We start from the raw sequence: 22,930 nt of genomic DNA, 5'->3' as shown, positions 1-22,930 counted from the left end.
TGGAGGTAGGAGATTAGATACATCATTATGTTGGTCTTGTGTAGAACTAGTATAGGATAATAAACTACAGACATGGTTTGATGGAGGTAGGAGATTAGATACCTCATCATTATGTTGGTCTTGTGTAGATCTACTGTAGGATATTAAACTACAGACATGATTGATGGAGGTAGGATATGAGTCAGTGAAGAAGACAGGATCTCATGTAGAACAATGATCATACTAGTCTCTCATATATTCTGGTTACTTTGATCATTCAGAAAAATTACAGTGAAAAATAATTATAACAATCAACAATGAGAGTAGCTGGTGGTAGGTTGATTGCAGAGGCCCCGCCCTCTAGTTATCCATGGCTTGGTGATTGGTTAACTATAGAGGCCCCTCCCCCTGATCCTCCCTGTCTGTCTCCTTATAGGTGGGTCCTGCAGCCTCTCCTCTCCTCACACTCCAACCCTGCTCATCTCTCAGCTGGACAGTAAGGGCCGTTCACACCACACACTGACAACATGCTGGGGACACTCTGCACTCTCATCACTGCTCTAACATGTAAGGAATTTACTATATGTTCAACATGAATCAAAGAAAGCCATTAGAAGTTGTTAATTCATGTTTGATTAAATGTCTTAAATTGTGTTTCATTCCCACAGATGTCAGTTGCCAGAAAGCAGTGACACAGACACCTTCAGTACTGACTGTTAGTACAAAGGGGACTGTTACTTTTCACTGTGACATTACCAAAGATGAAAAAAAATATGTAAACTGGTATAAACAGGTTCCAGGAGGAGCTCCTCAGTATGTGTTAAGGTTTTACCGTACTCACTCCTCTCCTAATGAATATGGTTCTGGTTTCTCCTCTGATCGTTTCACATCTAAAGCCACGTCTGATAAGGATTATCAGTTTATAATCAGTAATGTGGAAGAGACAGACTCAGCAGTGTATTACTGTCATACATGGGACGACTCTGATAAAGTGCACATATCACAGTGATATACACCATGACAAAAACCTCCTCCCCAAACACACTCACTTCTGCTTTCAGATGTTCTGAATATAGACACTAACTGAATGTCAAGTCATCCTGAACCAGTGTGTCTGCAGGAGGAGAACATTCCATGCTTGTGTTTTACACAAAACCCTTCACACATTTAGTAGAATGTTGTCATTAACAATTACACCTAGTTGTCACAAAGCATGAATGATGAAGTGATATTCCAGAAGGTTCAGTCCTAACAGAAGACTCCATGTATCAGATAACCTCCATGAAAGTCAGTCCCCTGGTTTACAGTAGAGACATATTACATCAACAGGCATTTAGTGATGTGCTGTTAGTTCAGAACCCCACCATCAGGTCCAGATATTATTATCATTATGTTATTATCTATATTATGACATGCTGATATTAACTAACTAACATAAATGAGAAGAAACAGAATACTGATCTTTACAATGCAACAAAACAAATCCAATATGTTTATGAAATAGTCTTCTCTGAAATATTTCTATTTTTTATAGTTTAATAGTGACTCTAATTGAAATGTGTGTCACAGTTATGAAAATATAGGATACATCCAGTTATTATTTATAAATCTGTCTGTTGGTCTTGTGAAGACTCAGATACAGTACGTTTGAGAGTAGATAGTGATTGGTTAACTGTAGAGGCCCCTCCCTCTGGTCCTCCCTGGCTTGGTGATAGGTTAACTGTAGAGGCCCCTCCCTCTGGTCCTCCCTGGCTTGGTGATTGGTTAACTGTAGAGGCCCCTCCCTCTGGTCCTCCCTGGCTTGGTGATTGGTTAACTGTAGAGGCCCCTCCCTCTGGTCCTCCCTGGCTTGGTGATTGGTTAACTGTAGAGGCCCCTCCCTCTAGTCCTCTTTGGCTTGGTGATAGGTTAACTATAGAGGCCCCTCCCCCTGATCCTCTCTGTCTGTCTCCTTATAGGTGGGTCCTGCAGCCTCTCCTCTCCTCACACTCCAACCCTGCTCATCTCTCAGCTGGACAGTAAGGGCCGTTCACACCACACACTGACAACATGCTGGGGACACTCTGCACTCTCATCACTGCTCTAACATGTAAGGAATTTACTATATGTTCAATCTGAATCCAAAAACAATGCCAATGAAGTTTTACATTCATGTCTGATTAACTGTCTTAATTAATGGTGTGTTTCATTCCCACAGATGTCAGTTGCCAGAAAGCAGTGACACAGACACCTTCAGTACTGACTGTCAGTACAAAGGGGACCGCCACTTTTCACTGTGACATTACCAAAGGGGAGGGCAATGTTGTAATCTGGTATAAACAGGTTCCAGGAGGAGCTCCTCAGTATGTGTTAAGGTATTACCATACTTGGAGTAGCTTTACCTCTTCCTCTCCTGATCAATATGGTTCTGGTTTCTCCTCTGATCGTTTCACATCTAAAGCCACGTCTGATAAGGATTATCAGTTTATAATCAGTAATGTGGAGGAGACAGACTCAGCAGTGTATTACTGTCAGACTTGGGACAGCTCTGTTAAAGTGCACGTATCACAGTGATATACACCATGACAAAAACCTCCTCACCAAACACACTCACTTCTGCTTTCAGATGTTCTGAATATAGACACTAACTGAATGTCAAGTCATCCTGAACCAGTGTGTCTGCAGGAGGAGAACATTCCATGCTTGTGTTTAACACAAAACCCTTCACACATTTAGTAGAATGTTGTCATCAACAATTACACCTAGTTGTCACAAAGCATGAATGATGAAGTGATATTCCAGAAGGTTCAGTCCTAACAGAAGACTCAATGTATCAGATAACCTCCATGACAGTCAGTCCCCTGGTTTACAGTAGAGACATATTACATCAACAGGCATTTAGTGATGTACTGTTAGTTCAGAACCCCACCATCAGGTCCAGATATTATTATCATTATGTTATTATTATCTATATTATGACATACTGATTTCAGTAAACCTACCAACATCACTTACCAACAACAAACTTACCAGCACAACTCACATGAAACTAATTACTGCTCTTTTCAGTGTAACCAAAATTATCACACATGGTTTTTGTTGGTCCAATATTAAATATATAGATATTTTGATAATTTAATAGTTACAGTCATTTAAATTCATCAGGAGTCCATCTTCTCAGAAGCTGATAGGCTGAGATATAGAGGCCCCTCCCCCTGATCCTCCCTGGCTGTCTCCTTATAGGTGGGTCCTGCAGCCTCTCCTCTCCTCACACTCCAACCCTGCTCCTCTCTCAGCTGGACAGTAAGGGCCGTTCACACCACACACTGACAACATGCTGGGGACACTCTGCACTCTCATCACTGCTCTAACATGTAAGTTTCCATTAACGTTGATATTTTTACCTTTGAATCATACCTTATATATAGTTACATATACATGCCTCATGGTGAGTGTGATGTGTCAACAGGTGTTCATGGTGTCATTGTGTTGACCCAGAAGCCATCTGTCCAGACCAAAACCACAGGAGAGGAGGTCACTATGGACTGTAATATTGGCAGATTTGATGGAAACTATGTCCATTGGTATAAACAGGTTCCTGGTGGGGTTCCTCAGTATGTTCTGAGCTTTATCTACGGTGACAGTTCTTCTGAATATTATGGGCCAGGTTTCTCCTCTAGTCGGTTCAACTCTGAATCCACCTCAGACTTAGATTATCAGTTCATCATTAAACAGGTAGAGGCAGGAGACTCAGCAGTGTATTACTGTCAGACATATGATGATTCTGCTGAAGAGTTCGTATCACAGTGATTTACACAATGACAAAAACCTCTGACTGTAACACTTCTGCTTTTTGACTGAGAGGGACAAGCCTTTAATCAGACGTGTCAGTTCAAGTGAATCAGTGATTTTTGATTACAATGAGATAAAGGATAATTCGAAGACATTGTCTGAACATCATCATCACCATCATCATCAACATCATCATCAAGTCAACACTGCATCGTATGGATAGTGCTTTAACTTCATAAGGACCAGACACCAACAGCAGAATATGATGCTATTATGTATACTGTTACTTCATAGAGAGGAACTCTAGAAAAGCCTGAGATGTTTGTAGAGAGAGTGAAGCTCTGTCTGAATGGGATGTTTCAGTTCCTGTCCTCTCAGTAGAGAGAGTGAAGCTCTGTCTGAATGGGATGTTTCAGTTCCTGTCTTCTCAGTAGAGAGAGTGAAGCTCTGTCTGAATGGGATGTTTCAGTTTCTGTCCTCTCAGTAGAGAGAGTAAAGCTCTGTCTGAATGGGATGTTTCAGTTCCTGTCCTCTCAGTAGAGAGAGTGAAGCTCTGTCTGAATGGGATGTTTCAGTTCCTGTCCTCTCAGTAGAGAGAGTGAAGCTCTGTCTGAATGGGATGGTTCAGTTCCTGTCCTCTCAGTAGTGAGAGTGAAGCTCTGTCTGAATGGGATGGTTCAGTTCCTGTCCTCTCAGTAGAGAGAGTGAAGCTCTGTCTTAATGGGATGTTTCAGTTTCTGTCCTCTCAGTAGTGAGAGTGAAGCTCTGTCTTAATGGGATGTTTCAGTCCCTGTCCTCTCAGTAGTGAGAGTGAAGCTCTGTCTTAATGGGATGTTTCAGTCCCTGTCCTCTCAGTAGAGAGAGTGAAGCTCTGTCTGAATGGGATGTTTCAGTTCCTGTCCTCTCAGTAGAGAGGGTGAAGCTCTGTCTGAATGGGATGTTTCAGTTCCTGTCCTCTCAGTAGAGAGAGTGAAGCTCTGTCTGAATGGGATGTTTCAGTTCCTGTCCTCTCAGTAGATAGAGTGAAGCTCTGTCTTAATGGGATGTTTCAGTTCCTGTCCTCTCAGTAGAGAGAGTGAAGCTCTGTCTGAATGGGATGTTTCAGTTCCTGTCCTCTCAGTAGAGAGAGTGAAGCTCTGTCTGAATGGGATGTTTCAGTTCCTGTCCTCTCAGTAGAGAGAGTGAAGCTCTGTCTTAATGGGATGTTTCAGTTCCTGTCCTCTCAGTAGAGAGAGTGAAGCTCTGTCTGAATGGGATGTTTCAGTTCCTGTCCTCTCAGTAGAGAGAGTGAAGCTCTGTCTGAATGGGATGTTTCAGTTCCTGTCCTCTCAGTAGAGAGAGTGAAGCTCTGTCTGAATGGGATGTTTCAGTTCCTGTCCTCTCAGTAGAGAGAGTGAAGCTCTGTCTTAATGGGATGTTTCAGTTCCTGTCCTCTCAGTAGAGAGAGTGAAGCTCTGTCTGAATGGGATGTTCCAGTTCCTGTCCTCTCAGTAGAGAGAGTGAAGCTCTGTCTGAATGGGATGTTTCAGTTCCTGTCCTCTCAGTAGAGAGAGTGAAGCTCTGTCTTAATGGGATGTTTCAGTTCCTGTCCTCTCAGTAGAGAGAGTGAAGCTCTGTCTTAATGGGATGTTTCAGTTCCTGTCCTCTCAGTAGAGAGAGAGGAGGTTATTGTACGGCTGTGTAAACAAACTGAATCACTGTGGTATTCGGACAAGGAACCAAGCTCATTGTTACTGGTGAGTTCCCTTTATTTAACCTTATATTTTTGTATTCAAGGTTTTTTGTAATACGTAATAGTTAATAGAGTTACATATTGAACATTATATTCTTCTTTCATATTTATTTAGTATAAATAACCTACTTTGTGGACTGATTATCAAGAGTCATGAACACCATGTGACATCTTCATAGACTTCAGTACATCTGTAGTTGTTGATTTCACATTTAAACTTAAAAAACATGATGGACTATTTGACCATGTAGGTTACTGCTGTCACTTGACAAAAATACTCCTTTATAATGTCTCATACAATAATCATCTATTTACTCAGAGGTAGATTTGGATGTGAAGTCAACATAAAGTTGTATCAACCTTTAAGGTATTGGTCCCATGTTATATTAAATAATGATAAAACCATGTATATGGTAGTTAAATAATGTTGCTACATGATTCATTACATTGCAGGCTACTACATTACAGTTGGTAACTCTGTTTCCTGGGTGACTAGTAGTAGGATATATGTTTGATTGTATCCCTCATTCAGCACATCTGACTACTTGATTATGTTTAAACTTAGAGATCTGAACTCATTATCCACTTGTACAGAAATCTGCTTCACCTCTGAAAAGTCACATATGGAGAGTTACGTAGGAAGTTTAAAACTAAGACCAGGTAGAAACAGAGATGAGGCCAGAATGTTAATTGTTTGTAGCCTTTGAGAAAACGTTGTATTTTTTATTCTACAGTATAATCACACAGCCCCGTTTCATTCTACTAACTTATCAAATGATTTTGCGTAATATTTATTCTGCTCATTCCATTGGTCCAGACTCTACCCTCCCTGCGCCTGTCTTGACCATCCTCCCTCCGTCCAGCGATGAGTTGAAGTCCAGCAAAGTCACCCTGGTGTGTCTGGCCAGTCAGATGGCCATGGGCTACGCAGATGTCAGCTGGACAGCTGGAGGGAATCCGGTCACCGGCGGCATCGCTACGAGTGGCCCGGTGCCGCAAGCCGACAAGACGTTTCAACTCAGCAGCTGTCTGACCGTTGACACGTCAGAATGGAACCAGGACAAAGTGTTCTCGTGTAAAGTCACCGCGGGATCCAAGTTCGCTGAGAAAGACATCAAGAAGTCTGAATGCAGCACTGAATAGCCTGAGATCCATTGTAATGTCTATTTGATTTTCTACATCACTTTTCAAGTTATTGTTAACGCATTACAAGTTTAACCTGCATATATACATTATGTTCCATAAAAGATAAATAGCTAATCATACTGATATCATAGGCTATATGATAAGTAGACTTGTTATATTTGAAATGGGTTGTTTTGCAGATGATTAATAGAGGAATAGTTAGAGCTTTGCTGTATTGTGGATATTCAATAAAGAACATTCTAAAGAACAAGTGTTTGTATTGGAGCATGTTGATGAACATCAGTGTTAGCAGCTCTACATGAGGGGGAGTTTAACTGATCTCAAATAGAGCATTCTGCTCTCTGACTTTAGTCCAGATCCAGAAATAGTTGATCTAGATATCCAGGATGTAGGGCAGGCTTACTGTAATGTTAATGAATAACCAGAGATGGACCACACGTTTAGTTTATATTAAAACTTCACATTATTGAGAACCTTCATTAGTATGACATGATTGTTTTATAAACTGGGTTGTTCGAGCCCTGAATGCTGATTGGCTGACAGCCGTGATATACTGTATCAGACCGCATACCAAAACATTTATGTGTACTGCTTTAATTACGTTGGTAACCAGTTTATAATCGCAATAAGGCACCTCTGGGGTTTGTGGTATATGACCGATATACTACGGCTAAGGGCTGTATCCAGGCACTCCGCTTTGCGTCGTAACTAAGAACAGCCCTTAGCTGTGGTATATCCGCCATATACCATACCCCCTCAGGACCTTATTGCGTAATTATTAGACAATTCTGAAAGTACTTCTTTAATTATCATCCATATCTATCTGAAAAAAACTGCTGATTTGTAAAGAATCATGTGATTGGGGATCGCAATATTTCCTGTACAATATTTGCTTGTACTATTTCACTGTATGATGAATTAAAACAACAGTACAATAACATGATATATTCAATATATTCATATTATATAGTTACAATATTCAAAGGTGTTTTAAACTTGCATCTTACTACGATGTACAATACCATTTTAGTCATTAATACTTTGCCAGCATGTGGAAAGAGAAGAGAGAAACATATTGTAATATGCTGCCACCTTGTGGCTCAAACAGCTGTTTTTCAACAGTGTATACTGAGGGAATAAATCATTAGGAACATCTGCTCTTTCCATGACACAGACTGACCAGGTGAATCCAGGTGAAAGCTATGATGTCTTATTGACGTCACCTGTTAAATCAACTTCAATCAGCGTAGGGGAGGAGACAGAATAAAGATGGATTTTCAAGTTGAGATAATTGAGGCATGGCTTGTTCATGAGTATATTTGCCAGCAGGCAGAAAGAGGAAAGAGTTGTATTTCAACAGTATATTTGTAAAGTAGTCCTGTAGTACCTTACTCTGTATTTTCACTATTTACTAGGGGTGAAACGTGTATTCGTATTGAACCGTTCGGTACAGGGTCCCCGGTGCACGGGGTCCAGTACGCACTGTGAACCCAACAATACATTCATCATATATTATAGCTAGGAATATATATATATATATTTATATATTTCATTATAAAAAATAAACCAATGGCGCATAAATTAATGTGGGGAAAATACCATAGCAATAAAGTTTGCTTAAAAAAAAAAGTTGTTTCGTCTCGTAGCTGATTAGTTATTTCACTCCAGCGAGAACAGAGCTGAGAGGTCGTCGTAGCAGCAATTAGCTTATGAAGGAATTAGCAGTTGGCTAAATGCAAAGGAGCAACATGGCAAGCATTGGTGAGCCAGGGCAACAATATCCAGCTGACTCCGGTAGGGCTAAAGAAATCAACGCAGCGATAGCAAAATTCCTAGCGGCAGAGGGTTGAGAGATACCTTGAGCAGAAAGCTGCAGTGTTTTCTACACTGACTGATCAACCTGTGAGGAAGAATGTCAAAGATATTGTGACTTTGTCTGAAAATGCCATAAGACTTGCAGAGGTGCAAACCTCTCAAAACACAACACTGATATGCACTGAGAGCATCCCATCAGTTTCCATGGTCCTGCCGATGACAACAATGATCCTGGAATCAATGGTGGCATGATGAAGATGAACCCGCAGTAAGGGATGTGAAGACTGCTATCAGAGTTAACCCGGAGCCTAGACATGCTGACCCTGGTGTCCAAGACTTCTCACACAAGAGCAGCGCTTTGGACCCCCGGTTCAAGTCCCTGATGCTGCTGCTCGTCTGAGAAATGAACTCACAGCAGAGATGGTGACCAATATACAACAGGTATTGTATTTATTTTGATAATGTGACATCTAAGATTTTATTCATTAGTGATTTAACAATGAATTATAAAGTATTAATTGTAATTTTCATAATAGTATCTGATGTATATTTCCAACAACAAATCATATTTTTAAAGCCACTTCAGAGAGAGTAATGTTCATGTAATTTAATTCTGCAGGGTCAAGCCACAGATGCCACAGGAGCCAACCCCTCTCCAGAGATCATTGACTAAGGCCTAGGGATCCTCCTTCCTCTAGTCCCTGTGGATCCTGAACCCGTGCTGTTTTCTCGGTCTGGAGTCCTCATCTGTACCCTTATCTGTGCCCTTGGTGGTGCCCTCACCTCTCCTCTTAACGGTTCCCTCATCTCTGCCCTCAGTGGCATCCTCAGCGGAGGCCGGGGAGTGACCCTCCGTATGGGGCGTTGAGGAGGGGTCCACACAGGGGGCCGGGGGAGTTTCCCAGCCTGCAGGTCATCTACGAAGCCCTCCACCCTGTCGAACTTGGAGCTGAGCCTTCCCAGCTCATCCTTTAGAGAGTTGAACTGCTTGTAGAGATCCCCCAGGGCCTCAGACAGGGGCTGAATTCTGGAGAGAGAGAGGGCATGAGAGAGAAGTTGTGTCACTGAATTGTTACCCACGAGGCAAAAACTGGTTGAATCAAAGTGGTTTCCACGTCATTTCAACCCCAAAACCCTATGTGATGACGTTGAATCAATGTGGAGAACTGATTGGTTTAGAAAAACGTTATTAGAACAAACTCTTATTTTCAATGACGGCCTAGGAACAGTGGGTTTTCTGCCTTGTTCAGGGTCAGAACAACAGATTTTTACCTTGTCAGCTCAAGGATTCGATCTTCCAACCTTTCGGTTACTAGTTCAACACTCTAACCACTAGGCTTCCTGACGCCATGCTTGGCCCACGAAGGCAAAGGTAACTGAACTAAATGACTAAATGGCCCTGCATCACTCACCTCTGTCCTCACGAGGAGCTTTGACATACTAGTCAAGGATCAATCTCAGTCACTCTGCAAACTGCCCTGTCCCATCCGGACAAGAGGAATACCTACACTACCGGTCAAAAGTTTTAGAACACCTGCTCATTCAAGGGTTTCTCTTTACGTTGTCGAATAATAGTGACAACATAAACTATGAAATAATACATATGGAATCATGTAATAACCAAAACAGTGTTGAACAAATCATATGCATTTTATATTTGAGATTCTTCAAATAGCCACCCGTTGCCTTGATGACAGCTTTGCACCCTCTTGGCATTCTCTCAATCCGCTTCATGAGGTAGTCACCTGGAACCCATTTCAATTAACAGGTGTGCCTACTTAAACGTTAATTTGTTTGAGCCAATCAGTTGTGTTGTAACAAGGTAGGGGGTCTTTACAGAAGATAGCCCTATTTGGTAAAAGACCAAGTCCATATTATGAAAAGAACAGCTGAAATGAGAGAAAAGAAAAGAGAAAATGACAGTCATTCATTTCTTTTTGACATGAAGGTCAGTCAATACGGAAAATGTCAAGAACTTCTAAACGCAAAGTCGCAAAAACCATCAAGCGCTGTGATGAAACTGGCTCTCATGAGGACCTCCACAGAAATGGAAGACCCAGAGTTTCCACTGCTGCAGAGGATACGTTCATTAGAGTTACCAGACTCAGAAACGGCAGCCCAAATAAATGCTTTACAGAGTCCAAGTAACAGACACATCTCAACATCAACTGTTTATAGGAGAATGTGTGACTCAGGTCTTCATGGTCGAATTGCTGCAAAGAAACCACTACCAAAAATTAGAAGAGACTTGCTTGGGCCAAGAAACACGAGCAGTAGACCAGTGGAAATGTGTGTTTTGGTCTGGAGTCCAAATGTGAGATTTTTGGGTCTAACCCGCCGTGTCTTTGTGAGTCTGGTAACGCAGAGTAGGTGAACAGATGATCTCCGCATGTGTATTTCCCACCGTGAAGCATGGAGGAGGAGGTGTTATGGTGTGGGGGTGCTTGGTGGGTGACACTGTCTGTGATTTATTTAGAATTAATTCAAGGCACACTTAACCAGCATGGCTACCACAGCATTCTGCAGATATACGCCATCCCATCTGGTTTGGGCTTATTGGGACGATAATTTGTTTTTCAGCAGGACAATGACCCAACACACCTCCAGGCTGTGTAAGGGCTATTTGACCAAGAAGGAGAGCGATGGATTGCTGCATCAGATGACCCAGCCTCCACAATCCCCCGAACTCAACCAAATTGAGATGCTTTGGGATGAGTCGGACCACAGAGTGAAGGAAAAGCAGCCGACAAGTGCTCAGCATATGTGGAAACTCCTTCAAGACTGTTGGAAAAGCATACCAGATTAAGCTGGTTGAGAGAATGCCAAGAGTTTGCAAAGCTGTCATCATGGCAAAGGGTGGCTATTTGAATCTCAAATACTACATGATTCCATATTTGTTAATTCATAGTTTTGATGTCTTCACTATTATTCTACAATGCAGAAAATAGAAAAATAAAGAAAAACCCTTGAATTAGTAGGTGTCCTAAAACGTTTGACCGGTAGTGTATGTAAGAATGCTGTTCATTGACTACCGCTCTTTTATAGCTCAGCATTCAACACCATAGTACCCTCCATGCTCATCATTAAGTTTGAGGACCTGGGTCTGAAGCCCGCCCTGTGCAACTGGGTCCTGGATATCCTGACGGGCCGCCCCCAGATGGTGATGGTAGGAAACAACACCTCCACTTCGCTGATCCTCAACACTGGGGCCCCACAAGGGTGCGTGCTTAGCCCTCTCCTGTACTCCCTGTTCATCCATGACTGGGTGGCTAAGCACGCCTCCAACTCAATCATCAAGTTTCAGATGACACAACAGTAGTAGGCTTGATTACCAACGATGACGAGACGGCCTACAGGGAAGAGGTGAGGGCTCACAACCTCTCACTTAAGGTCAAAAATCATTGTGGACGCCAGGAAACAGCAGAGAGTGCACCCCCCTATCCACATCGACGGGACCACAGTTGAGAAGGTGGAAAGCTTCAAGTTCCTTGGTGTACACATCACTAACAAACTGAAATGGACCACACACACAGACAATGTGGTGAAGAAGGTGCAACAGAGCCTTGTTAGCCTCAGGAGGCTAAAAACATTTTGCTTGACACGAAAAACCCTCACAAACTTTTACAGATGCACAATTGAGAGCATCCTGTCAGGCTGTATCACCACCTAGTATGGCACCTGCACTGCCCGCAACCACAAGGCTCTCCAGTGTGTGGTGTGATCTGCCCAACACATTAACGGGGGCAAATTACCCGCCCTCTAGGACACCTACAGCACCCAGTGTCACAGGAAGGCCAAAAAGATCATCAAGGACATCAAACACCAGAGCCACTGCCTGTTCACCCAGTTATCATACAGAAGGCGAGGTCAGTACAGGTGCATCAAACCTGGGACCGAGAGACTGAAAAACAGCCTCTATCTCAAGGCCATCAGACTGTTAAACAGCCATTAGAGGCTGCTGCCTATAGATATAGACTAGAAATCACTGGCCACTTTAAGAAATGGAACACTGGTCACTTTAATAATGTTTACATGTCTTGCATTACCCATCTCAAATGTATATACTGTATTCTAGACTATTCTAGTGTATCTTAGTCCATGCTCTGACATCGCTCGTCCATATATGTATATAGTCTGAATTCATTCCTTAGATTTGTGTGTATTGGGTTTATGTTGTGTAATTCGTTAGATATTACTTGTTAGATATTTCTGCACTGTCGGAGCTTGAAGCACAAGCATTTCTCTACATCCGCAATAACATCTGCTAAACACTTGTATGTGACCAATACAATCTGATTTGATTTTTATTTGCTGTTAGCAGTACATTGGTGCTGGTTACAGAGGTCAGTAAGGGAGCAGGGACAGTGAAGGAAGCTGTACTGTTACCAGCACATTGGTGCTGGTTACGGAGGTCAGTAAGGGAGCAGGGACAGTGAATTACATGTTGCTTTACACGCTGATTTACACTCTGCTTTACATGTTGCTTTACACGCTGCTTTACACTCTGCTTTACATGTTGCTTCGCACACTGCTTTACACTCTGCTTTACATGTTGCTTTACACACTGCTTTACACTCTGCTTTACATGTTGCTTTACACGCTGCTTTACACTCTGCTTTACATGTTGCTTTACACGCTGCTTTACACTCTGCTTTACATGTAGCTTTACACGTTGCTTTACACGCTGCTTTACACTCTGCTTTACATGTTGCTTTACACACTGCTTTACACTCTGCTTTACATGTTGCTTTACACGCTGCTTTACAATCTGCTTTACATGTTGCTTTACACGCTGCTTTACACTCTGCTTTACATGTAGCTTTACATGTTGCTTTACACGCTGCTTTACACACTGATTTACACGTTGCTTTACATGTCGCTTTACACGCTGCTTTACACTCCGCTTTACACGCTGCTTTACACACTGCTTTACACTCTGCTTTACATGTTGCTTTACACGCTGCTTTACACTCCGCTTTACATGTTGCTTTACACACTGCTTTACACTCTGCTTTACATGTTGCTTTACACGCTGATTTACACTCTGCTTTACATGTTGCTTTACACGCTGCTTTACACTCTGCTTTACATGTTGCTTTACACACTGATTTACACGTTGCTTTACATGTTGCTTTACACACTGCTTTACACTCTGCTTTACATGTTGCTTTACACGCTGCTTTAAACACTGCTTTACACTCTGCTTTACATGTTGCTTTACACGCCACTTTACACTCTGCTTTACATGTTGCTTTACACACTGCTTTACATGTTGCTTTACACACTGCTTTACATACTGCTTTACACGTTACTTTACACACTGCTTTACACACTGCTTTACACACAGATTTACACTTTGCTTTACACACTGCTTTACATGTTGCTTTACACACTGCTTTACATGTTGCTTTACACGTTGCTTTACACACTGCTTTACAAACTGCTTTACATGCTGCTATACACGTTGCTTTACACACTGCTTTACACACTGCTTTACACACTTCTTTACACGTTGCTTTACACGTTGCTTTACACACTGATTTACACACTGCTTTACACACGGCTTTACACATTGCTTTACACGTTGCTTTACACGTTGCTTTACACACTGCTTTACACACTGCTTTACACACGGCTTTACACATCGCTTTACACACTGCTTTACACACTGCTTTACACACTGCTTTACATGCTGCTTTACATGCTGCTATACACATTGCTTTACACACTGCTTTACATGCTGCTATACACGTTGCTTTACACACTGCTTTACACACTGCTTTACACACTGCTTTACATGCTGCTATACACGTTGCTTTACACACTGCTTTACACACTGCTTTACATGCTGCTATACACGTTGCTTTACACACTGCTTTGCACACTGCTTTACACACTGCTTTACATGCTGCTATACACGTTGCTTTACACACTGCTTTACATGCTGCTATACACATTGCTTTACACACTGCTTTACACACTGCTTTACATACTGCTTTACATGCTGCTATACACGTTGCTTTACACACTGCTTTACACACTGCTTTACACACTGCTTTACATGCTGCTATACACGTTGCTTTACACACTGCTTTACACACTGCTTTACATGCTGCTATACACGTTGCTTTACACACTGCTTTACACACTGCTTTACACATTGCTTTACACTTTGCTTTACACGTTGCTTTACACACTGCTTTACACACTGCTTTACACACGGCTTTACACATCGATTTACACACTGCTTTACACACTGCTTTACATACTGCTTTACATGCTGCTATACACGTTGCTTTACACACTGCTTTACACACTGCTTTACACACTGCTTTACATGCTGCTATACACGTTGCTTTACACACTGCTTTACACACTGCTTTACACACTGCTTTACATGCTGCTATACACGTTGCTTTACACACTGCTTTACACACTGCTTCACATGCTGCTATACACGTTGCTTTACACACTGCTTTACACACTGCTTTACACACTGCTTTACATGCTGCTATACACGTTGCCTTACACACTGCTTTACACACTGCTTTACATGTTGCTTTACACACTGCTTTACACACTGCTTTACACGTTTGTGAAATCCCTACTACAATCTAATGGGCCACGCTGCTATGAGGATAGAATATATTACAATAAAATATGATGGAAAACATCTCATTGTGTCTGTTTGCAGGAAACATCAGGACAGAAGACATGGGAAACTAGAGCCTCATTAAACATCAATGACATTCTTCATCAATGAGAGATGTTTTATGGCTTAATGTCAAGCTATGTTATTGTGCACTACAGCCTATCCAGGCGCGGACACACACACACACACACACACACACACACACACACACACACACACACACACACACACACACACACACACACACACACACACACACACACACACACACACACACACACACACACACACACACACACACACACTGTGCACTGCAGCCTGTCCAGGCCTGTTATTGGAGAGTGAGCACTTACAGTAAGCATGCTGGTACACATGTGTGTTATTGGCTGCCTGCAGGACTCAGAGTAGGAACACTCAGTCTCTCCAGGACTGGTTGGATGGCTGCTAGCTAGTCGTTTTTGATGTCTCAGCCAGAACTCTCAGTTCACCATCCAAAGCAGAGTGCTGATCTGGGATCAGGTCCTCTCTGTCCATATCATATTATTCATTACGATCTAAAACTGATCCCAGATCAGCACTCCTCACTACTCTAAGATGCTTTGTGTTTACAGGCCCAGGAGGCTGCTGCTGTTACAGATCTTCTGACTGGAACTTTCCGTACTGAGGTCATTACCAAAAGGTTGCAAGATCTAATCCCTGAGCTGACAAGGTAAACATTTGTCGTTCTGCCCCTAAACAAGGCAGTTAACCCACTGTTCCTAGTCCATCATTGTAAATAAGAAGTTGTTCTTAACTGACTTTCCTAGTTAAATAAAGGTAAAATTACACACACAGTGCATTGGAAAAGTATTTAGACCCCTTGACTTTTTCCACGTTTTGTTAGGTTACAGCCTTATTCAAAAATGATTAAGTCGTTTCCCCCCCTCATTCTACACACAATACACTATAATGGCACAGCGTTGTCTGGGTTAGGGGATGGTTTGGTCGGGACGGCTTTACTTGGCTCATCGCGCTCTAGCGATTCCTTGTGGCGTGCCGGGCGCCTAAGGGCGGACCTCAGTCGTCAGTTAAACAGTGTTTCCTCTGACACAATTGTGTGGCTGGCTTCCGGGTTGAGCAGGCAGGTATTACCTGTTTGGGATAGGGAGCGGTATTTTCACGCCTGCTACTCAGGCCCAGAAGCTAGGATATGCATATAATTGGTAGATTTGGATAGAGAGCACTCTAAAGTTTCTAAAACTGTTAAACTAATGTCTGTGAGTGTAACCTAACTTATTTGGCAGGCGAAACCCAGAGGACAAACCATCCAGGAATTTTTGTTGTTGTTGAGGTTACTCTGTTTTCAATTTGTTTTCTCTGGGAACCTAGATTTCTTCCACTAGATGTCAATAGTCTATAGAAATTGGTTTATGTTTTTCTTTAGAGAAATGAAGAAGCACAGAACGATGGTCCAGCCTAGTGCTCTCTAATGTTTTGATGAGCGCTCCAGGTCACGCGCTTCACGTTGTTTTTATCCGGTATTGAACACAGTTTACCCCGTCTTAAATTTGATCAATTATTTATGATTTAAAATACATAAAGTTGGATTCGGAAAGTTGTTTGAAATGTTTGGACAGCGTTTACAGGTAAATTATTAGATATTTTGTACTCATGCTGTGCGAGTTGGAACTGGTGTTTTTCTGAATCAAACGCGCCAAATAAATTGACATTTTGGACATATAACGACGGAAGTAATCGAACAAAAGGACCATTTGTGATGTTTATGGGACATATTGGAGTGCCAACATTAGAAGTTCTTCAAAGCTAAGGCATAAATTATATAGTTATTTCTGAATTTTGTGTCGCGCCTGGCGGGTTGAAATCTGATTGTCATGTGTTTGTTTGATGGGGTGATGTCCTCATGTCCTCTAGCGGAACCCCCAGCCATAACAGGTTTTAAGTAGCACGGTTTGGCAGGTCATGTTTCTGGAGCCCGGAGGCGAAATTGGGGAGAAATAGCGGGCAAAATATATATCTTTTAAATTAACGGAAATAACCATTTATATAAGTATTCAGACCATTTACTCAGTACTTTGTTGAAGCTCCTTTGGCAGCGATTACAGCCAAGAATCTTTGTGTGTATGATGCTACAAGCTTGGCACACCTGTATTTCGGGAGTTTCTTCCATTCTTCTCGGCAGATCGACTCAAGCTCTGTTAGTTTGGATCGGGAGCGTTGCTGCACAGCTATTTTCACGTCTCTCCAGAGATGTTTGATCGGGTTCAAGTCCAGGCTCTGGCTGGGCCACTCAAGGACATTCAGAGACTTGTCCCAAAGCCACTCCTGCGTTGTCCTGGCTGTGTGCTTAGGGTCGTTGTCCTGTTGGAAGGTGAACCTTTGCCCCCAGTCTGAAGTCCTGAGCACTCTGGAGCAGGTTTTCATCAAGGATCTCTCTGAACCTTTGCTCCATTCATCTTTCCCAGTCCCTGCCAAGGAAAAACATCCCTACAGCATGATGCTGCCACCACCATGCTTCACCGTAGGGATGCTGCCAGGTTTCCTCCAGATGTGACGCTTGACAATCAGGCCAAATAGTTCAATCAAATAGTTCAATCAGACCAGAGAATCTTGTTTCTAATGGTCTACGAGTCCTTTAGGTGCCTTTTAGCAAACTGCAAGCGGGCTGTCATGTGCCCTTTACTGAGGAGTGGCTTCCGTCTGGCCACTCTACCATAAAGGTTTTGATTGGGTGAGTGCTGCAGAGATGGTTGTCCTTCTGGAAGGTTTTCCCATCTCCACAGAGGAACTCTGGAGCTTTGTCAGAGTGACCATCGGGTTCTTGGTCACCTCCCTGACCAAGGACCTTCTCCCCCGATTGCTCAGTTTGGCCGGGCGGCCAGCTCTAGGAAGAGTGTTGGTGGTTCCAAACTTCTTCCATTTAAGAAGGACAATTCCTTCGACATCATGGCTTGGTTTTTGCCCTGACATGCAACTGTGGGACCTTATATACTGTAGACAAGTATGTGCCTTTCCAAATCATGTCCAATAAATTGAAGTTACCACAGCTGGACTCCAATCAAGTTGTAGAAACATCTCAAGGATAATCAATGGAAACAGAATGTATGTTCAATTTTGAGTCTCATAGCAAAGGGCCTGAATACTTGTGTAAACAAGGTATTTCAGTTTTTTTGCAAAAATGTCTAAAAACCTGTTTTCGTTATGTCATTATGGGGTATTGTCTGTAGATTGATGAGATTAATGTTTTTTTAAGCCATTTTAAAATAATGCTGTAACGTAACAAAATTTGGAAAAAGTCAAAGCGTCCGAATACTTTCTGAATGCACTGTATGTTGACTGTTTAGCTGGAATGGAATGTTCGTATCCTGATCACTGTACCTCCCTTTCATCTCTCTCTTTCTGACACGTGGTGATGATGTCACCTACCTGACGTATTCTGGCAGGACAGAGGCGTGATCGTTGATCAGCAGGTCCTTCACCTGGTTCATGATGGCGTACTTCCAGTTGTCCAGCACCTGGGTCAGGTTGGAGCAGATCTTAGTCTGGCTTTTATCTGCTGGAGATGACATGGGAATGTTCATTCACCCCTCAGAAACCGAAGGTAGACTGTACTGTACTGTACCACTGGCTGATCATGTCTTGAAGATAACAAGCTGTTAGAACACCATATAATTCAATATTAATGGATGTATAGAACATACTGCTTGAAGTGTGCTACATAAGAGACTCGACAAGCACATACAGGAAGTAGATATTAGTGACTGTGTCTGGTCTGCCTTACCTCTATCAGACTCTACACATACAGGAAGTAGATGACATACTAGTGACTGTGTCTGGTCTGACTTACCTCTATCAGACTACACATACAGGAAGTAGATGACATACTAGTGACTGTGTCTGGTCTGCCTTACCTCTATCAGACTCTACACATACAGGAAGTAGATTACATACTAGTGACAGTGTCTGGTCTGCCTTACCTCTATCCAAGAGACTTTACAAGCACATGCAGGAAGTAGACGACATACTAGTCACTGTGTCTGTTCTACCTTACCTCTATCATTTATAAATTACGTCTGAGTGTTGGCGTGTGCCCCTGACTATCCGTCAATAAAAAAAAGAAAAGGAAATTGTGCCGTCTGGTTTGCTTAATATAAGGAATTTTAAATTATTTATACTTTTACTTTTACATTTTAGCAATTCCGTTTACTTTTGATACTTCGGTATTTTTTTAAAAACCAAATACTTTTAGACTTTTACTCAAGTAGTATTTTACTGGGTGACCTTTAGTTTTACTTGAGACATTTTCTATTGAGGTATATTAACTTTTACTCAATTATGACAATTTAGTGCTTTTTCCAACACTGCATACAGGAAGTGAATTACATACATACATCATACATACATACATACATACATACATACACACAAAAATCCAGAAAATCACATTCTAGAATTTGTAATGACTTTATTTGCAAATGATGGTGGAAAATAAGTATTTGGTCACCTACAAACAAGCAAGATTTCTGGCTCTCACAGACCTGTAACTTCTTCTTTAAGAGGCTCCTCTGTCCTCAAATTGTTACCTGTATTAATGGCACCTGTTTGAACTTGTTATCAGTATAAAAGACACCTGTTCACAACCTCAAACAGTCACACTCCAAACTCCACTATGGCCAAGACCAAAGAGCTGTCAAAGGACACCAGAAACAAAATTGTAGACCTGCACCAGGCTGGGAAGACTGAATCTGCAATAGGGAAGCAGTTTGGTTTGAAGAAATCAACTGTGGGAGCAATTATTAGGAAATGGAAGACATACAAGACCACTGATAATCTCCCTCGATCTGGGACGCAAGATCTCACCCCGTGGGGTCAAAATGATCACAAGAACGGTGAGCAAAAATCTTAGAACCACACGGGGGGACCTAGTGAATGACCTGCAGAGAGCTGGGACCAAAGTAACAAAGCCTACCATCAGCAAGGGCATTGAAGATGAAACGTGGCTGGGTCTTTCAGCATGACAATGATCCCAAACACACCGCCCAGGGCAAAGAAGGAGTGGCTTCGTAAGAAGCATTTCAAGGTCCTGGAGTGGCCTAAGCCAGTCTCCAGATCTCAACCCCATAGAAAATCTTTGGAGGGAGTTAAAAGTCCATGTTGCCCAGCAACAGCCCCAAAACATCACTGCTCTAGAGGAGATCTGCATGGAGGAATGGGCCAAAATACCAGCAACAGTGTGTGAAAACCTTGTGAAGACTTACAGAAAACGTTTGACCTCTGTCATTGCCAACAAAGGGTATATAACAAAGTATTGAGATAAACTTTTGTTATTGACCAAATACTTATTTTCCACCATAATTTGCTAATAAATTCATTAAAAATCCTATACTGTGATTTTCTGGATTTTTTACTTCTCATTTTGTCTGTCATGGTTGAAGTGTACCTATGATGAAAATTACAGGCCTCTCTCATCTTTTTAAGTGGGAGAACTTGTACAATTGGTGGCTGACTAAATACTTTTTTGCCCCACTGTACATACATACATATATACATACAAACATACATACATACATACATACATACAGACTGTATCTGGTCTGCCTTAACTCTATCAAAGAGACTCTACACATACAGGAAGTAGATTACATACTAGTGACTGTGTCTGGTCTATCTTACCTCTATCAAAGAGACTCTACACATACAGGAAGTAGATTACATACTAGTGACTGTCTGGTCTATCTTACCTCTATCAAAGAGACTCTACACATACAGGAAGTAGATTACATGCTGGTGACTGTCTGCCTTACCTCTTTCCCACTCTGATGTCTCCTGCTTCCACTTCTGAGAGACACACAGAGAGAGCAGGGACAGCAGGGCTACAGCCCTCCTCATCGTCATCTTCATCAGAAAAACAAATCAAATGTTATTGGTCACATGCAGCATGGACAACAGGTGTAGACTTTACAACGAAATGCTTATTTATGAGCTCATTCAACCCCGCCACCATGTCTGACAGAGACAAGTGAGGATGTAGAAACAGTCAACAGACATCATACATGCTGAACTGATTTTTATTTGACCGTTATTTAACTATGCAAGTCAGTTAAGAACAAGTTCTGATTTACGATGACAGCCTAGGAACAGTGGATTTTCACCATGTCAGCTCTGGGATTTGATCTAACAACCTTCCGGTTCCTGGCCCAATGCTTTAACCACTAGGCTACCTGTCGCCCCTTCCTGTTAACATCTCATAGTTGATGACTAGATGAGATTGGACCAGGTTCTGTAGACGATAAGTCTGTGTCTTTGTAGTCCAACACTCAGACCTGAGTGATGCTTATTAGAGAATAGTCTGTCTGTGCAAAAGCAGATATAACACCATCATTATGTGATTGGTTTAACTGGAAGTTGTAACTTCAGCTTGGCACAGATCAGTTAGATGAAGAATCAATATAATATCTGAAGTTGATGTGATGTCAGACTGTCATGTTATTGACACATTCATTCATTTCAGACTGGTTCATGTTCACATTCCATTTGACCTGCAGATGTCCAGTGGATGATGGTTTCACTATAGAAAACCTTTTCCTCTGTAAAATACATCTAATATCAATCAATCAATATTGAATATTGATCACTGATATCCAGTGATCTCTGCTAGTGTGTCTGAATATACTCAATCAATCAATCAATAAAATGAATATATTTTTACATCAGCCGAATTCACAAAGAAAACAGAAAACCAGCCTAAAACCCCAAACAGCAGCAATTCAGATGTAGAAGATACTCTACCTGACTGTGAAGCTGAACTGTGAGCTGGTTTATCCCCAGACCAGATTAGACCAGATTGGACCAGATTAGACCAGACCAGACCAGACCAGACCAGACCAGACCAGTGTGAGGTAGTAATCCAGTATGACTGAAGCTCTGCAGGAAAACAGGATGTGGACAGCTCTCTAATAAACTCCCTAAACCATCCCCCACCTGCTGGGCTCCTCCCCTTTATAACCAGGACACCACTCTGTAAACGCACAAACACATACACACACACACACACACACACACACACACACACACACACACACACACACACACACACACACACACACACACACACACACACACACACACACACACACACATACACACATACACACATACACACATACACACATACACACACACACACACACATACACATACACACATACACACACACACACACACACACACACACACACACACACACACACACACACACACACACACACACACACACACATGGAAATAAACAAATGCTGGTCTGGAGGTCTGTTGTGTTACAGTGAAATGTCATCTCTAAAGGCTGTCAGGAGGTCTGTAGTGTTACAGCGAAATGGCATCTCTAAAGTCTGGCCCCAGATACAGTGGAGGTATTTGATGTGGAAGCAGCATCCCTCCTCCTCCCCCCTCCTGCTTCCCCCTCCTCCTTCCTCCTCCTCCTCTTCCTCCAGTACTACATTCCTGAAGCCTACAGTAATCATCTGTGGAACATCTGGGCTCTGCCTGCAGCCCGACCAGCTCCAACCCCTCTCTAATACCCTTTTCACACTACTGAACTGAACTGAGCCAAACCAAGCCGAGACAAGCTGAGAGATTAACCCAGTCTTACAACCAGGGAATCACATACACATACGGACAGCTCATGAAGTTATAATCAAAACATTATTCAGCCGGTAAACTTAGGAGAATAATACGTTACATCATCGTTTGGGCCGGGTCTGAATCATGTGATGGAGCAATGAAACACGTAACAATTTAATGAAAAAACGACACGTATAAACCGTTCATGTTCACAGAAA

General features: G+C 42.2%; 2 protein-coding genes across 6 annotated transcripts; one reads left to right on the top strand and one right to left on the bottom strand.

The window, feature by feature from the left end:
• The first annotated feature begins 407 nt into the window (after positions 1 to 407).
• Positions 408 to 6,878, top strand: LOC110487482 (immunoglobulin lambda-1 light chain). Of its 3 annotated transcripts, none has more exons than XM_090197507.1 (4): positions 408 to 546; positions 648 to 978; positions 5,449 to 5,486; positions 6,300 to 6,878. In XM_090197507.1, exons 1-4 carry the CDS (start codon positions 507 to 509, stop codon positions 6,623 to 6,625), a joined length of 735 nt encoding a protein of 244 aa, XP_090053633.1. In that variant the 5' UTR covers positions 408 to 506; the 3' UTR covers positions 6,626 to 6,878. The 3 variants fall into 3 exon arrangements, with proteins under 3 accessions (XP_090053633.1, XP_090053632.1, XP_090053634.1); XM_090197506.1 differs by lacking the exon at positions 408 to 546 and adding an exon at positions 2,177 to 2,524 and having other exon boundaries at positions 648 to 2,068; positions 5,457 to 5,486; XM_090197508.1 differs by lacking the exons at positions 408 to 546; positions 648 to 978 and adding exons at positions 3,198 to 3,332; positions 3,428 to 3,756 and having other exon boundaries at positions 5,453 to 5,486.
• Positions 6,879 to 8,869: 1,991 nt separating this feature from the next.
• LOC149978998 (uncharacterized) lies at positions 8,870 to 22,077 on the bottom strand. Of its 3 annotated transcripts, none has more exons than XM_090197524.1 (4): positions 21,882 to 22,077; positions 20,897 to 20,987; positions 18,519 to 18,645; positions 8,870 to 9,470 (listed from the first exon to the last, which is right to left on the bottom strand). In XM_090197524.1, exons 2-4 carry the CDS (start codon positions 20,985 to 20,987, stop codon positions 9,113 to 9,115), a joined length of 576 nt encoding a protein of 191 aa, XP_090053650.1. In that variant the 5' UTR covers positions 21,882 to 22,077; the 3' UTR covers positions 8,870 to 9,112. The 3 variants fall into 3 exon arrangements, with proteins under 3 accessions (XP_090053650.1, XP_090053649.1, XP_090053647.1); XM_090197523.1 differs by having other exon boundaries at positions 18,519 to 18,648; positions 21,882 to 22,074; XM_090197521.1 differs by lacking the exon at positions 21,882 to 22,077 and having other exon boundaries at positions 18,519 to 18,648; positions 20,897 to 20,993.
• Positions 22,078 to 22,930: the final 853 nt, after the last annotated feature.

The sequence above is a fragment of the Oncorhynchus mykiss genome, chromosome 13 (assembly GCF_057628025.1).
Source record: "Oncorhynchus mykiss isolate SJ-2025 chromosome 13, ASM5762802v1, whole genome shotgun sequence".
Taxonomy (NCBI): Eukaryota; Metazoa; Chordata; class Actinopteri; order Salmoniformes; family Salmonidae; genus Oncorhynchus; species Oncorhynchus mykiss.
The sequence above is the reverse complement of the archived record's forward strand: the minus strand, read 5'-3'. Positions and strand labels throughout refer to the sequence as shown.

Excerpts from the sequence above, each read along its gene's own strand:
- LOC149978998 (XM_090197521.1), bottom strand. The coding sequence starts at position 20,993 with ATGAAGATGACGATGAGGAGGGCTGTAGCCCTGCTGTCCCTGCTCTCT. Across the intron at positions 18,649-20,896 it reads GACATCAGAGTGGGAAAGAG|CAGATAAAAGCCAGACTAAG; the intron begins GTAAGGCAGACA and ends TGTCATCTCCAG. Across the intron at positions 9,471-18,518 it reads GTCCTGCCAGAATACGTCAG|AATTCAGCCCCTGTCTGAGG; the intron begins GTAGGTGACATC and ends CTCTCTCTCCAG.
- LOC110487482 (XM_090197506.1), top strand. The coding sequence starts at position 2,029 with ATGCTGGGGACACTCTGCACTCTCATCACTGCTCTAACAT. Across the intron at positions 2,069-2,176 it reads TCTCATCACTGCTCTAACAT|ATGTCAGTTGCCAGAAAGCA; the intron begins GTAAGGAATTTA and ends TCATTCCCACAG. Across the intron at positions 2,525-5,456 it reads CTCTGTTAAAGTGCACGTAT|TCGGACAAGGAACCAAGCTC; the intron begins CACAGTGATATA and ends TCACTGTGGTAT.